The 17,919-nt window shown below is 45.2% G+C and overlaps 1 protein-coding gene across 1 annotated transcript in view; it reads left to right on the forward strand.

Annotated features, from left to right (window-relative positions):
- scyl2 (SCY1 like pseudokinase 2) overlaps positions 1-17,919 on the forward strand; it is a 67,821-nt gene that overhangs the window by 3,614 nt on the left and 46,288 nt on the right. The window contains exon 2 of the mRNA XM_078219519.1: positions 8,539-8,736. Within this exon, the coding sequence (XP_078075645.1) occupies positions 8,560-8,736 (177 nt within the window). The 5' untranslated portion in view covers positions 8,539-8,559. The remainder of the gene's footprint in view (positions 1-8,538; positions 8,737-17,919) is intronic.

Here is a 17,919-nt window from a genome sequence, read left to right on the forward strand (position 1 = left end):
GGATGTTGCCGGGACTTGAGGAGCTGAGTTACAGAGAGAGATTGAATAGGTTGGGACTTTAAGAACAAAGAACAATACAGCACAGGAACAGGCCCTCCAAGCCCGCGCCGCTCCCTGGTCCAAACTAGACCATTCTTTTGTATCCCTCCATTCCCACTCCATTCATGTGGCTATCTAGATAAGTCTTAAACGTTCCCAGTGTGTCCGCCTCCACCACCTTGCCCGGCAGCGCATTCCAGGCCCCCACCACCCTCTGTGTAAAATACGTCCTTCTGATATCCGTGTTAAACCTCCCCCCCACTCACCTTGAACCTATGACCCCTCGTGAACGTCACCACCGACCTGGGAAAAAGCTTCTCACCGTTCACCCTATCTATGCCTTTCATAATTTTATACACCTCTATTAGGTCACCCCTCATCCTCCGTCTTTCCAGTGAGAACAACCCCAGTTTACCCAATCTCTCCTCATAACTAAGCCCTTCCATACCAGGCAACATCCTGGTAAACCTCCTCTGCACTCTCTCTAAAGCCTCCATGTCCTTCTGGTAGTGTGGCGACCAGAACTGGGCGCAGTATTCCAAATGCGGCCAAACCAACGTTCTATACAACTGCAACATCAGACCCCAACTTTTATACTCTATGCCCCGTCCTATAAAGGCAAGCATGCCATATGCCTTCTTCACCACCTTCTCCACCTGTGACGTCACCTTCAAGGATCTGTGGACTTGCACACCCAGGTCCCTCTGCGTATCTACACCCTTTATGGTTCTGCCATTTATCGTATAGCTCCCCCCTACGTTAGTTCTACCAAAATGCATCACTTCGCATTCATCTGGATTGAACTCCATCTGCCATTTCTTTGCCCAAATTTCCAGCCTATCTATATCCTTCTGTAGCCTCTGACAATGTTCCTCACTATCTGCAAGTCCAGCCATTTTCGTGTCGTCCGCAAACTTACTGATCACCCCAGTTACACCTTCTTCCAGATCGTTTATATAAATCACAAACAGCAGAGGTCCCAATACAGAGCCCTGCAGAACACCACTAGTCACAGGCATCCAGCCGGAAAAAGACCTTTCCACTACCACCCTCTGTCTTCTGTGACCAAGCCAGTTCTCCACCCATCTAGCCACCTCCCCCTTTATCCCATGAGATCCAACCTTTTGCACCAACCTACCATGAGGGACTTTGTCAACCGCTTTACTAAAGTCCATATAGACGACATCCACGGCCCTTCCCTCGTCAACCATCCTAGTCACTTCTTCAAAAAACTCCACCAGGTTAGTGAGGCATGACCTCCCTCTCACAAAACCATGCTGACGATCGTTAATGAGTTTATTCCTTTCTAAATGCGCATACATCCTATCTCTAAGAATCCTCTCCAACTACTTCCCTGGAAGCGTAGAAGATTGAGGGGAGATTTGATAGAGGTGTATAAGATTTTGATGCGTAAAGATAGAGTGAATGCAAGCAGGCTTTTTCCACTGAGGCTAGGGGAGAAAAAAACCAGAGGGCATGGGTTAAGGGTGAAAGGAGAAAAGTTTAAAGGGAATATTAGGGGGGGGCTTCTTCACGCAGAGAGTGGTGGGAGTGTGGAATGAGCTGGCGGATAAAGTGGTAAATGCTTTTAACATTTAAGAAAAACTTGGACAGGTTCATGGATGAGAGGGGTGTGGAGGGATATGGTCCAAGTGCAGGTCAGAGGGATTAGTTTGGCACAGACAAGAAGGGCCAAAAGGCCTGTTTCTGAGCTGTAATTTTCCATTGTTCTCAAACTACTTCACAATATGACCGAAACTATCTTGAGTGGAAGATCTGAAACATTGTCATCAAAATCTGCACCGAGGTCAAGTAAGGTTGTGTGAGAGTCCCCGTTCTATTTTATAATCTCCCTGACATCCAAGATCAACACCCTCTGGTGTCGATATATAATTAGTTATATATATAATAGTTTTCCCAGAATGCCTGGATCTACTGCAGTTCACGTACCACTGCAACAGGTCCACAGCTGACGCCATCTCCCTGGCCTTCCACTCAACCTTGGAACCCCTAGATAACAAAGACACCTTTGTCAGACTCCTCTTTATCGATTACAGCTCAACCTTCAACACCACTATTCTTACGAAACTCATCTCCAAACTCCATGACCTGGGGCTCGGCTCCTCCCTCTGCGACTGGATCCTCAATTTCCGAACCCACAGACCGCAATCAGTAAGGATAGGCAACAACACCTCCACGATCATTCTCAACACCGGTGCCCCACAAGGCTGTGTCCTCAGCACCCTATTATACTCCTTATACACCTATGACTGTGTGGCTAAATTCCACTCCAACTCGATTTTCAAGTTTGTTGATGACCCCACCATAGTGGGTTAGATTTCAAACAATGATGGGACGGAGTACAGGAAAGAGATTGAGGAACTGATGTAACGACAATCTCTCCCTCAATGTCAACAGAACGAAGGAGATAGTCATCCATTTCAGGAAGTGTCGAGGAGAACATGCTCCTGTCTATGGGGACAAAATAGAAATGGTCGAGAGCTTCAAGGTTTTAGGTGTCCAGATCACCAACAACCTGTCCTGGTATCCCATACTGACAACATAGTTGAGAAAGCCCACCAACGTCTCTAGGTTTTCATGAGAACAAGGACATTTGGCATGTCTGCTACTACTCTCCCCAACCTTTATAGATGCACCATAGAAAGCATTTTTTCTGGTTGTATCACAGTTTGGCATGGCTCCTGCTCTGCCCAAGACCGCACAAAACTACGAAGGGTCGTGAACGAAGCCCAATCCATCATTCAAACCAGCCTCCTGTCCATTGACACTGCCTACACTTCCCGCTGCCTCAGAAAAGCAGCCAGCATAATTAAGGACCCTACACACCCCGGTCATACTCTCTTCACCACCTTCCGTCGGGAAAAAGATACAAAAGTCTGAGGTCACGTGCCAACCGACTCAAGAACAGCTTCTTTCCTGCTGCTGTCAGACTTTTCATAGAAACCCTACAGTGCAGAAGGAGGCCATTCGGCCCATTGAGTCTGCACTGACCACAATCCCACCCAGGCCCTACCCCCACATATTTACCCGCTAATCCCTCTAATCTACGCATCTCAGGACTCTAAGGGGCAATTTTTAACCTGGCCAATCAACCTAATCCACACATCTTTGGACTGTGGGAGGACACTGGAGCACCCGGAGGGAACCCACGCAGACACGAGGAGAATGTGAAAACTCCACACAGACAGTGACCCAAGCCGGGAATCGAACCCAGGTCCCTGGAGCTGTGAAGCAGCAGTGCTAACCACTGTGCTACCGTGCCGCCATGGACCTACCTCGCCTTAAGTTGATCTTTCTTTCCACCCTTGCTATGGCCGTAACACTACGTTCTGCACTCTCTCCTTCTCTATGTATGGCATGCTTTGTCTGTATAGCGTGCAAGAAACAATGCTTTTCACTGTATACTAATACATGTGACAATAAATCAAATCAAACATTTATGGCTGGGATAGACAGATTTTTTGTCTCTGAATCAAGGGATATGAGGAAGCGGGATTGAAACCCAATATCAGCCATAATCACATTGAGAGGCTGAGCAGAATGGGAGAGCCATGTGGTCTGTTCCTGCTCCTATTTCTTGATCTCTTCAATCCTGCGTACAAGAAACTCAGCCTGTCCTTGAATGTTGCCAAAACAAATGTCACATCAGCCCACACCTAGACAGTCAAATATCCCATCTCTCATGTTGAAGAGAGACTCTAGATTACGTTGAGCGTTTCCCATACCTTTGTAACCACCTATCTCAAAAGGCTACTAATAATGAGCGGATCCAACACTGGATCAGCCGTGTCAGCTTAGCCTTCAGCAAGCTACAGCGACGAGTGTTTGTCCAAGTCGACCACAGCCCGAGTGTGCAGAGCAGTACAGAGTGTGTTGTCACTACACTCATATATTACAATGAAACCTGGGCCATGTATCAGTGGCACATAAGAGTGGAGAGAAATTCCATCAACAATGTTTCCACCACATTGTCTGGATTGACTGGTAGGACCATCAAACAAATGCTAGTCATTCTTGAAACCAATTCCACAAGCATTGGGGAAAACACCTGCACAATCAACTTGAATGGACTGTGTCCAAATGGCTGAAAGCATCTTCTCTGCTTGGAGCTGTTTTCTCAACTCTCAGATGGTCAACATTCCAGGGGAGGACCAAGAAAACATTTCAGAGAGGCATTCAAGCTCTCCTTCAAGCATGCCAATGGACGTTGACTGGAAAAGTGTGCTACCAATCGTTCAAATTGGCAACTTATCCATCAAGCCACATCACACTTGAGTACAAATTTCTTCACGATGAGGCAGTGTAACAGCAGAGAAGGAAAGTCAGGGAAGCCAGTCCTGTGTTCTGGGTGCCACGACATTGAGGGATATCCTGCCCCATGTGTCCCAAGATCTGTGGGTTGAGAATCAGGATGTTCAGCCACACGAAGACCCATGGCAGAAACTCATGACCCTGAGTCAATGTCGTCCTTGACTTGAGGGACAACCACTGATGATCAGAATGTGGAATCTGCTCCTTCAGAAAGTGGTTGGAGTTTGTAGCATTGATACATTTAAGGGGAAATTAGTTAAACACTTCCAAAGAAAGGAATAGAAGGATATGCTGGTATAGTGAGATGAAGAGAGATAGAGTGTGTGGAGTATCAACACCCAACATTGACCAGCTGAATTGAATGGCCTGTTTCTGTGCTGTAGACTGAATCTAACAGCTGAGGATGAAATAAATCTGTAATTGGGTTAGAACAGTACAGCACAGAACAGGCCCTTCGGCCCACGGTGTTGTGCCGAGCTTTATCTGAAACCAGTTGCTCACGTAGAAGTGGGCGGGAGAGCTTCTTAGAACAGCATGTTCTAGAGTCAACCAAGGGCAGGCTATACTGGACCTGCTACATGCAGCGAGATGGGATTATTTGATAACCTTCGAGTGAAGGCACTGCTCGGGAGAAGCCATCATACTATGATTGAATTTTACATGCTCTTCGAGGGAGAGAAAATTGCATCCAAAACTAGTATTTTAAACTTAAATAATGGTAATTACGAGTGCATGAAAGCAGACCTAGCTGGAGTGAACTGGCCAATATGCTTAAGGGATAGGTCAATAGATGTTCAGTGGCAGATATTTCAGAATATGTAGAATAGATACATTCCAATGAGAGAAAAATTTCAAGGGGAGGGCCTATCATCTGTGGTTAACTAAAAAAAAATCAAAGACACTGTTAAACTTAAAGAAAAAGCATCCATTTGCGTACCGACAAGTGGCAGCCCAGGAGATTGGGTGGAATAAATGAACATCCAAGAATAACAAAGATTGAGCAGGAGGGAAAAGCTAGAATCCAAGAGAAAACTAGCTAGAATATAAAGACTGATCGTAAGAGTTTTAAAAATTAATTCATGGGACATGGGCGTCGCTGGCTGGCCAGCATTCATTGCCCATCCCTAGTCCTCCTTGAGAAGGTGGTGGTGAGCTGCCTTCTTGAATTGTTGCAGTCCATCTTCTGTAGGTTGACCCACAATGTCGTTAGGGAGGAAATTCCAGGACTTGACCCAGTGCCAGTGAAGGAACAGCGATATATTTCCAAGCCAGGATGGTGAGTGACTTGGAGGGAAACTTGCAGGTGGTGGCGTTCCCATGTATCTGCTGCCTTTGTCCTTCTGGACTTCAGCTTCGGGTCTTGAAAGAAGTAGCTAATGTGATAGTTGATGCATTGGTTTTAATTTTTCAAACATTCATAGATTCGGGGAAGGTTCCATTAAATTGGAAGATGGCAAATATAACTCCTTTATTCAAAACATGAGGGAGACAGAAAGCAGAAACTACAGGCCAATGTTTAACTAATTTATTGGAGTTTGTTTGAAGGAGTCATGTGTGTGGTAAATGAAGGGGAACTGGTGGATGTCCTGTATGGATGTGCTGGGATTGAGGAGGGGAGGGGGTGGTTTACTTCCAAGGTTAGGTTGGAGCAGCTGCAGCTTTTCACCTTGGAGCTGGGGAAGTTTGATAGAGGTGTACAAGAATAGAGAAGGGGGACAAATAAAAGCTGTTTCTGTTAAGCGGTACAAGGGTGAGATGAACTTTTTACACAGCAGGATGACCTGGACCTTGGTGCCTGTGAGGGTGTTGGAGGCAGAGACAATGATTTTGAAAGGAAATTGGATGGATAATTTAAGGAAATAAACTTGCAGGGCTACGGGGACTGAGCAGGCGTGTGGGACTGACTGGACTACTCTGGAGAGCGAGCGTAGACTCGATTAGCCAAGTAGCAGCCTCCTTGCAGTAAATGACTCTGTGGCTCAGCAAACCTGCAGAGTAAAAGACAGAGATTTAGATAATCAAACACTTCCTCATACTGAATTGCTGCTGGAGTTAGAGATGTATCATTCATGCAGTGCAATCAGTTAGCAGCTGAGGCTAGCTTCTGACCTTTGGATTTTGATGGTATTCACGGGGAAAAGGAAATCACTCAAATCTTTTTGAACATCAAGTTCTTTGTGCCCAATTCTCTAAAGGGTTTTAAAAAGGTTGTGTGTTCTGCAGTCAGGTCTGTCCTTTTATCCCAGTCTTGCATTGTAGATTCTGCAGTGTCTTTTTAAAGAAATAATGGTATTTGCGACCAAATAAACCTGTTGGACTTTAACCTGGTGTTGTGAGACTTCTTACTGTTTTTAAAGAAAGGCAGAGCTTGTGTTAACATAGCATCCTTTTTGAGCTCGGGCCATCTGACAATCAATGCAGTATGATTGTGTTGTATAATTCACTGTTTTCATGAAGGAAAGCTCACCAATCAATCTGCACACAGCAAACTCCTATAAACTGCAACAGCATTGAAAAATATCAGCTTCGGTGAAGCTTGAGGAATGTATATTGGTCAGCAAACCAGCCAACCCTCTGGTTCAGTTCTGTGGGAGCTTTTCCATGTATCCGAGAAAGCAGAGCATAGAATGAGGCCATTTGGCCTGTTGTATCCATGCCTGTTCTCTGCAGTAGCAACTGTGTTAGTCCCACTTGCCTGCCTTTTCCCCATAATCCTGCTAATCCTTTTCCTCCAGGTGATTATCTAATTCACTTTTGAGTTTGATTGTATCTGCCTTCTCTCAGGCAATTCATTCCAGATCCTAATCAGTCACTGGGTGTAAAAGCTTTTTCTCATGTTCTGTTTGATTCTTGTACCAATCGCCTTTAATTGGCATCCTCTTGTTCTTGACCCCCTGCCAGTGGGAATAGTTTCTCTCTATCTACTCTGTCCAGACCCTCATAATTCTGAGCACCTCCATTAAATCTCATCTCAGCTTTCTGTTCTTGAAGGAAAACAACCCCAGCAACTTGTTCAGGAAGGGGAATCTGGCATTTCTGCCTCGTCTGACTAACACTGTACACCTGACCTAACAAGGTAGGTTTTTTTTAAACAGTACAGCATAGGAACAGGCCCTGTGGCCCATCAACCCTGTGCCGATCATGTTGTCCAATCTAGATCAACCGCCTGTGTCCCTCTATTCCCTGCCTGTTCATGTGGCTATCCAGATAAGTCTTAAATTCGCTAGATGCCAACCACCTCACTTGGCAGTGCATTCCTGGCCCACACCACACCCTGTGTAAAAAGAAACTTCCCCTGTGCATCTTCACTGAACCTTTCCCCCCTTACCTTGAACTTGTGCTCCCTTTGTAATTGTCATTTCTGCCCTGGGAAAATGCTTCCAACTGTTCACCCTATCCATACCCCTCATAATTTTATAAACTTCTATCAGGTCACCTTTCAGTCTCCGTCTTTCCAGGGAGAACAGTCCCAGGTTATTCAATCTCTCCTCGTAGTGAATAACCTCCATACCAGGCAACATCCTGGTAAACCTTTTCTGTACTTCTAAAAGCCTCCACATCCTTCTGGTAGTGTGGCGATCAGAATTGGACACCGTATTCCAAATGTTATACAACTGTAACATAATTTGCCAACTTTTGTACTCGATGTCCTGTCCGATGAAGGCAAGCGTGCCATATGCTTTCTTCACCATCTTTTCCACCTGTGCTGCCACTTTTAAGGATCTGTGGACCTGGACTCCCAGACCTGTGTGTCTGTGCTCCGGATTGTTATGTCATTTATTTTATAGCTCCTGCCTGATTGGACCTCCAAAATGCATCACCTCGCATTTGTCCGGATTAAATTCCATCTGCCATTTCTCTGCCAATTTTCCAGCCTATCCGTATCCTGCTGTATTCTCTGACAATCTTCATCACTATCCGCAACTCCAGCAATCTTAGTATCATCCGCAAACTTGCTAATCAGACCAGCTATGTTTTCTTCCAAGTCATTTATATATATTAAAAACAACTTGGTTGTAAAAGGAATTCCTAAATGAAGCTTACCAGACCCCTCTGAGTATCCAGGGATTGGTATTAAATGCAATGTTGCCAAAGGCATCTCCACAGCTAAGAAAATATATGGAGGTTTCTTTTTACTAATTTCCTCTTCATACCTTATTTCTGCAGGTCGGCTGTTCACCTGAAACCATGGAGTCCATGCTTAATAAGTTGAAGAGTACTGTTACTAAGGTAACAGCAGATGTTACCAGTGCAGTGATGGGAAACCCTGTTACAAGGGAGTTTGAAGTTGGGCGCCACATAGCTAGTGGTGGGCCAGCAATGGCCTGGAAGATCTTCCACGGTGTAAAGAAGTCAACCAAGCAGGTAATGTCTGTAATGTTTTCTCTAATGCGAATGTGAATTATTTTTCGAACAAAATGAGATAAAGCCAGACTGAATAATTTCTCCATTGAAAGGGGATTTCTATTTTGTTGTTGTACAAATGACCTTAGTTGCTTGGTAGTACAGAACTTGTCTTTTTTTCAGCAATACACATCTCAAAGCTTTTTGTCTTGCAGTCATCAGGACATTTGCAAGAATACCTAATGTGAAGGGAACAACAATGTATATTTCATGGGAAAAGAGTGTTGATTGGTTTGTAAGTGGACTCTGGTAGAGGCGTTGCAAAGGAGAATGTAGCAGTAACAATGGGGCGCAAGCCATTTGCTCATGGTGGAAGCTTAGTGCTTCACATCCATCCTGTGAGATAATGACTACCCTGATCAATTCATTGCTTGCGCTGTATCGCGCTTGCTCTGTATCGTGCAAACTCATGAATGGGTCCAAGGCCGCCGCCACTTTGGGTTCTGAAAAGTGCCCAGTCTACCTCCGATAACCCTGGAAAGGCCAGGTATCTCAAACAATTGAGCAACAGCTGAAGCTAGCTATTTCACATTGCGACTATGCAGTCACAACACAAGTGGTATTCTCCACTTACAGGATTCTGCTGTTAAGCCAAGATGACGTTCTGCATATCACACAAATGAGTAATGTGATATGTGAATTTCAGTGCCAGGGTGATGCTGGGTATGTAGGTCGTATATCACACAGACTGGTGAGGATCATGTATCCCTTCTGTTGTTCGCAACAGGCAGACTACTGACTATACCCAACCCAACCAGCATGTGTTTGCAAAACTCAAAACACAGTGTCCAGCATTAGATGTGATTTCATGATTGGACAACATTTGCTAAACAATCCTGAGTATGCTAAGAATTACACTGACAACCAATGTAGGATTATCAGTTGGATTTGCAGTGCGGTACATTTGCATGTGCTAGAAGCTACATATATACATAGAGCCCTGTTCTTTGGCAGAAAGAAACATGTATTGTGCCTGTTTCAGCTAAACAGAATAGCCGCTAGCCATTTTCTGGGTTATTACTCAGGGCAATGCCTTGACCAAAGTCAACCTGTCTGGTTTGAATTTGAAGCAAAACCTTGGGCAGTTAACTGTCATTTATAAGTTAACCGGTGCATTTGTCATGGCAATGCCTCTTGCAGAGTCCATTTGTCAACCAATCGGCACACTATTCTTATGAATTGTTCCGTTCATGTTTAAGTTTATTTATTAGTGCCACAAGTAGGCTTGCATGAACACTGCAATGAAGTTACTATGAAAATCCCCTAGTCGCCACACTCCAGCGCCTGTTTGGGTACACTGAGGGAGAATTTGGCATGGCCAATGCACCTAACCAGCATGTCTTTCGGACCGTGGGAGGAAACGGGAGCACCCGGAGAAAACCTATGCAGACACAGGGAGAATGTGCAGACTCCGCACAGACAGTGACTCAAGCTGGGAATCGATATTCTTGTGAATTGTCTTGATGAGTGCAAGATTTTCAGAGTCCACAGTATTTTGCTTTTGTCTGAAGTCAGTGTGGATTGGCTGAAGTGTCACTTAGTTAGGTGTTGACGTTGTATGCTTTGTAAAATGAGCATGTGTGGATTGCATGCTGCTTTAATCGGTAACTTCAAATAGGAATGAAAATGGGGAGAGGGGTAAAATGGACCGCTGTCGTCTGATCACCCATTCCACATAATCTCTCACAGTCTGGGTTTACCCAACCTGTCTGAAAATGATTTTAAATTTGTTTCTGAGCAGGTTGTTTTACACTCTGCACAGCATGGTAGTGAGTCTTAAAATAGAACATCGTGTTCAGCCACAGAACCTGGGTATGTTTCTGATGACGTGAAAAAGCTTCCTTTTACATTTTGCCAATATGTGAAGTTCTCCTTCGTCGATCACTCGCTAACGAGTATGATTGTCCACCGAAGAAACTCTGTGTTATTAGACATGGGTTCTGTGGGTCTCAAAGACATGCTGGTTGGGTACATTGGCTGTGCTAAATTCTCCCTCAGTGTACCTGAACAGGCGCTGGAGTGTGGTGACTAGGGGATTTTCACTAACTTCATTGTAGTGTTAATGTAGGCCTACTTGTGACACTCATAAATAAATGGGTCCTTGCATGGCTGATGAGCTACATCTTCGACCGCACACATGGCAGGTGTTTCCGGGAGGTGGGTTTGATCCTTGGACTCTGGATCACTGGGATTCCTTTCTCTGGCTCCTTTCCCAGGCCTCCTCCTTGTTGTTGATTGTCTTCGAAGAATTGTGTCCCTTCAATCTGTGATAGTCAGGATGTTCCTCCAAGCTGGTCTCGTCTAAGCAAGAGTCTCCCAAGTTAATGTCCATGTTGCATTTCTTGAGTTAAGCCTTCAGGCTGTCTTTGAAGCGCTTCCTTTATCCTCTTCTTGGTTGGGAACTTTCCTTGAGCTGGGCGAAGAAGATTTGCTTTGGCATTTGGGACTCTGACATCCTAAGGACATGGCCAGCCCAGCGGAGTTGGTTTCAGATCAGGCCTCGATGCTAGTGCTGTCGGCTCTTCCAGGAACGCTGATGTTAACACGCCTGTCCTCCCAGCTGATGCAGAGAATCCATCTCAGACGGGGTTGATGGTACCTCTCCAGGTGGTGTGTACACATCGTCCAAGCTTCTGATCGGCATGGAAGAGTTGGGAGAATGACTGCCTTGTACATCGAGGATTGTGTGTTCGCATAAATTTTGCGGTTGTCAAAGACTCTTGTCCTTAGGGGCGGTATGGTGGCACAGTGGTTAGCACTGCTGTCTCACAGCACCAGGGACCTGGATTCGATTCCCAGCTTGGGCCACTGTCTGTGCGGACTCTGCACATTCTCCCCAAGGCTGCGTGGGTTTCCTTCCACAGTCCAAAAGACATGCTGGTTAGGTGCATTGGCCGTGCTGAATTCTCCCTCAGTGTACCCGAACAGGCGCCAGAGTGTGACGACTAGGGGACTTTCACTGCAACTTCAGTGCAGTGTTAATGTAAGCCTTACTTGTGACACTAATAAATAAACTTTAAAACCATAGGCGTCCGAAGGCAGAGCTTGTGAATTGGATACCGTGTTGCATCTTTGCATTTATGTCCACTTTCGATGAGAGGTGACTTCCCAGGAAGGAGAAATATTCCAGGTTTTGGGAGGATTATTCCGTGGATCCTGATGGAGAGAGAGACTGGATCTTGCCCTGGGGTGGATTGATAAAGAACTCGAATGTTCTTGAGGTTGAGGCTGAGACCGATTATTCTTCTCCTGTGAAGGTGTCAAGCACGGCTTGGAGATTGTCTTCAGAGAGAGCAGAGATGGCGATGTCACCCACATGCAGGAGTTCCACGAGTGATGGCAGTGTCGGTTCGTCCTTGGGTTTCAACCGGTTGAGATTGAAAAGTTTTCCATCCATCTTCTAGTCAATGTCCACTCCATTGGGAAGCTTGTTCCTCACAAGTTGAAGGAGGTGACGGTGAAGATAGAGAAAAGGATGGAGACGATGACACATCCTCGCTTGACTCCAATCTTGACCTCAGATATTCCTGTCGGTGAGGACTGTCACTGATCTCTTGTCATGGCGGAGTCGGAGGATGTTGATGAATTTCTCTGGACAGCCGGCCTTTGACTACTATGATTGTATCACAGTTTAGGAGTTCTTCGAAGTTTTCTGTCCATTGAGTTTTCTCTGTCTCTCGAGATTCCATCCTTACTCCACACTGGTTTGAGGCCCAGGTTGTGGGTGCACATATTGCCTTGGTAACACTGAAGAAGACTCAAGTGTTGGGTTTGTTGGCGAAGAGTTAACAGCTGCTGAGCTTTCCCAGTCCACCATTGGTTCTTGATTTTTCTAGATCTTTATTGTACTTTTGCCTTGCTGGTTATGCCATTTTGCCAGGTGCGAAGAGCTTTACTCTTCTTGCCGATGAGCTGTTGGATGGATGTGGTCATTCTCGTCAAGCCAGTCTTGCTGATTTCTGGTGTTGTGGCCAATGTTTTCTTCACAACTTGAGATGATGACTTTCTTCAGCTCTTTCCAGTTTCCCTCCACTCCATTAGAATGAACACTTTGGAGATTTTGGAAAAGGAATTGTTGGAAGTCCAGTAGCATGCTAGGCTCTTGAATCAGCTCAATGTTGACCTTATTTTTTGAGCTGATTCTTCTTCTGCTGCTGCTTCTGGTGGAGTTTGATGGGCATAGAGGATGAGGCGGTGGCTTGACCAGCAGTTATCAGCATTGGTCATGGCTTTGGTGCTGAGAGCATCCTTTTAGTCTTGGATTGGGCAATGAAGAAGTCGATCATATCCCAGTGATTTGATCGTGGATGTCTCCAGAGTCTCTTGAATTTGTTTTTTTGGCAGAACAGTGTGTCTGTGATGACAAGTTGGATATTCTGCACATCTGGTGAGTAGGAGAATCCTGTTGCAGTTACAATTCCCCACTCCGTGCTTTCTGATGGTTCCTTTCCAGAATTGGGAGTCCTTTCCAATCCTGGTGTTGAAGTCCCCCAGGAGGATGATCCTATTTTCCTTGGGGATGTTGGAGAGTATGGTGTCCGGGATGAAGCAGAAGCTTTCTTTGGACTCATCGTTGGCATCAATGATTGGGGTGTCGGCACCCATGACCGTTGCCTGCTGGCTCTTGGCAAGCTGTAGACGGGGGGTCATGAGATGTTTTGTTGATGCCAACTGGGAGGTCTAAGAGTCGATTCATGAGTTTGTTCTTGATGGCGAATCCAATTCCATGCGTCCTAGGTTGATCGCCGAGTTTTCCTCTCTGGATTAAGTGTAACTATCATCATCTTCCCTCAGCTGCCCTTCGGGTCTCTTGCAGGTCAGTGATTTGAATGTTGAAGTGCCTGAGTTCACAGGCAACAGGGCCGTTCTCCGGTCGATTGCTTTGCTCATTATCCATGAGGGTTCGTACATTACAGGTTTCAAGATTGAGTTTAATGTTGATTTTCTGACCACAGGTAGATGAGTCTGCTGGATGTGGGTTTACAGCCAGATTGGAAACGGTTGTTGTGATGAGGATCTTGTGATTCTGCAAAGGGATACAGATAGATTGGGCGGCTGGGCGAAAACCTGGCAAATGGAGTTTAATGTGGGGAAGTGTGAGGCCATGCACTTGGTAGGAGGAATGAAAAAGCAGATTATTATCTAAATGGAGAGATTGCAGGTGAGTGAAGAACAGAGGGATCTGGGTGTTCACGTGCATGAATCTCGAAAGCTAGCAAGCAGCTCCAATACGAGTTAAGAAAACAAATGGCATTATTGCAGAAGGGTTGGAGTTTAAACATAGGAAGGTTTTGTTGCAATTGTACTTGATGTTGGTGAGGCCTCACCTGGAACACTGTGTACAGTTTTGGTCTCCATACCTAATAAAGGATATGCTAACATTGGAAGCAGTCCAACGGAGATTCACCAGGCTAATCCCTGGAATGAGAGGGTTGTCCTATCAAGAAAGACTAATTAGTCTGGCTCTGTATTCCTTGGAGTTTACAAGAGTGAGGGGTGACCTTATTCGTACATATAAGATCCTGAGAGGGCTTAACAGGGTAGATGGTGAGATGTTTTCATGAGTGGGAGAGTCTTGAACAAGGAGACATAGCTGATGTGATTAGAAATTTCTTCTCGCAGAGGGTGGTGAATCCCTGGAATTCTGTGCCCCAAAGGGTGGTGGAGATTGGATTATTCAAAGTATTTAAAATGGAGGTGGATAAATATTTGATTGATTGAGGAATAGTGGATGACGGGGAAATGGCACAGAGAAGGAGCTGAGGCTGGCATAGATCAGCCATGATCGTATTGAATGGCTGGCAGTCTTGAAGGGTATGGTGGTCACCGCTTCTATTTCTTGTGTGTTCTTGTGGAACAGACTATTTTTGGGGCACCTTTTCTAGCCCTTTCCCAGCAGAGTGGATCTTGAAAACGGCTGCTCAGTCATGAAAAAAGCAGTCGGAAAGTTCTGCTGTTCCTATTCCAAGAGTGAGACGACTGAATCAAATTCCACCACCTACATGCTGGTCTGAAGCTAGGAACGTGTAGATCTCATGGTCCCGTCACCTCCCGCTGATTGCTGCAGGGATTGTCTGTGCGGGGGTGTATTGGTTTCCTCTCTGAAGACACCTGGTGCAGGACATCTTTGAACATGGGAATGCCTTTGCACATCAGCAGACACGGTCCTTGGCAGAGGGTACGTCCAATTCCAGTGGCAAGGGATCCTTGATGACTGGAGATTTCCCTACTGTTGCAACTTTCATCCACCATCGCAGCCGTTGATACCATAGGGTCATCTTCTACCTCATCCACTGTTGAGGACTTGTTTTGGATTGCACTTTTTTCCAGGGTGACCCTGCCAGGAATTTTAGCTTTTGATAGCATTGCTCTCGGGATTAACGGAGCGTTGAGGCCTCTCCACCACAGGGCAAGATGGCAATCCAAAGAAAGGAATATATTAAGTATGGATTATGGAAGTGCACTATCTGTATGCTGGCCTCTTTCTGACTTTGCAACACTGACTATAGTTAATCGCTGGTAATGTGTTTGAAAGGCCTGAGGCCTGCCTCGATGTTGTTGATTTACCTCAGAACCTCTAACTTCTAAAATAAATCCCAGTCCAAAGGTCTAGTTGTACAAATGCCCTCGACATATTGAATACTGCTAATTCATGACAATTAATATTTAATAGTTTTAGTTACTATACAACATGGCAAAAACATGTTGATTTTTGAATTGATGCCAGTGGAAATTCTCTTGTACAACTGGCCATCATTCATGTCCAGCATTCCTTGAATATTTTCACTTTTTGTAAACCTTTTTTTAAATTAAAAGAACACCGCCACATTGTCCCTTGTATCCTGGCTGATACTTACCCCTCAACTCGCATCCAAAAGTCAGATTCCCTGGTCAATATCACAATGCTGTTTGTGGAAGCTTGCAGAGAGGAGATGTACTGCCCTGTTTCCTTCAGTACAAAGTGACTACACTTCACAAGTATTTCACTGGCCATGAAGTACTTTGCAATCACAAAAGATACATTGCATATCGAACATTTTAATTTTCAAGTATTTATCCAATATCATTTCAAAAGACTATGTCATCTTTGCCTTGATAGTCAACTGTGTTTAAACTGTTTTATTTATCCTTGCCCTCTTGTATGAAGAGATTTCTTCTAGCTTCCCCCATTTTGATAATCCTCAGCTGGTGCTTGTTGTTACCGATTCAACCAACCAAAAAAGAATCACCTTTCATGATTTGCCCTCAAACTATTCATAATTTTAAAAATCATCATTAGACCTCCACCCATTTCTCCTCGTTGCCAGGGCAGCACGGTGGCACAGTGGTTAGCACTGCTGCCTCAGTGCCAGGGACCCGGGTTCAATTCCTGGCTTGGGTCACTGTCTATGTGGGGTTTGCACATTCTCCCCGTGTCTGCATGGGTTTCCTCCGGGTGCTCCGCTTTCCTTCCACATTCTGAAAGATGTGCCGGTTAGGTGCATTGGCCACACTAAAATTTTCCCTCACTGTATCCGAACAGGCGCTGGAGTGTGGTGACTAGGGGATTTTCACCGTAACTCCATTGCAGTGTTAATGTAAATCAATTTGTGTTTAATCTCCCCATTGTTCCTGGGATTACTGCAGTCAGTCTGCGCTTTCCAGTGGCCCCAGTATTATTCTAATGAGGTGCTCTGAAGTTCACACTGTTTTCTTACTTTAGTCTAAAGTTGAGTGTGTATCAAGTATCATTCCTTGTTTTTACATCTATTGCCCTTAAAAGTTGTATGTTTTTAGTTGACAGTTTTTACTTAGTTGTGTTCATCCTTCCCGAGCTATCTTATCATGAATTTCTGAAATGTATGTTTTGTCTATCTGGATGGGGAATGGCTGTTAGGTGCGTGGGTCACTTTTGTTCCGTTAAAACAGGTTATTTGAGGCTCCCTGTTGAGAATGTAATCATCAGCATTCTGCAGGACCCATGAGAATTAATTAGTGCTTCTGAGGGTGTCCTTAATTGTGCTCCAAGCATGACTGGCTTCAGTCCACAGAGTTGCCTTCTGGTATATTTTCATTGTTGTTATAAGAACATAAGAAATAGGAGCAGGAGTAGGCCATCTAGCCCCTCGAGCCTGCCCCGCCATTCAATAAGATCATGGCTGATCTGAAGTGGATCAGTTCCACTTACCCGCCTGATCCCTATAACCCCTAATTCCCTTACCGATCAGGAATCCATCTATCCGTGACTTAAACATATTCAACGAGGTAGCCTCCACCACTTCAGTGGGCAGAGAATTCCAGAGATTCACCACCCTCTGAGAGAAGAAGTTCCTCCTCAACTCTGTCCTAAACTGTGACCCCCCTTTATTTTGAGGCTGTGCCCTCTAGTTCTAGTTTCCTTTCTAAGTGGAAAGAATCTCTCCATCTCTACCCGATTCAGCCCCTTCATTATCTTGTAGGTCTCTATAAGATCCCCCCTCAGCCTTCTAAATTCCAACGAATACAAACCCAATCTGCTCAGTCTCTCCTCATAATCAACACCCCTCATCTCTGGTATCAACCTGGTGAACCTTCTCTGCACTCCCTCCAAGGCCAATATATCCTTCCGCAAATAAGGGGACCAGTACTGCACGCAGTATTCCAGCTGCGGCCTCACCAATGCCCTGTACTGATGCAGCAAGACATCTCTGCTTTTATATTCTATCCCCCTTGCGATATAGGCCAACATCCCATTTGCTTTCTTGATCACCTGTTGCACCTGCAGACTGGGTTTTTGCGTCTCATGCACAAGGACCCCCAGGTCCCTCTGCACAGCAGCATGTTGTAATTTCTTTCCATTTAGATAATAATCCAATTTGCTATTATTTCTTCCAAAGTGAATAACCTCGCATTTGTTAACGTTATACTCCATCTGCCAGATCCTCGCCCACTCACTCAGCCTGTCCAAATCTCTCTGCAGACCTTCTACGCCCTCCACACGATTCACTTTTCCACTTATCTTTGTGTCGTCTGCAAACTTTGTTACCCTACACTCAGTCCCCTCCTCCAGATCATCTATATAAATGGTAAATAGTTGAGGCCCCAGTACCGATCGCTGCGGCACGCCACTAGTTACCATCTGCCAACCAGAAAAGCACCCATTTATTTCGACTCTCTGCTTCCTGT

Source organism: Mustelus asterias, chromosome 9 (assembly GCF_964213995.1).
Source record: "Mustelus asterias chromosome 9, sMusAst1.hap1.1, whole genome shotgun sequence".
Classification (NCBI taxonomy): domain Eukaryota; kingdom Metazoa; phylum Chordata; class Chondrichthyes; order Carcharhiniformes; family Triakidae; genus Mustelus; species Mustelus asterias.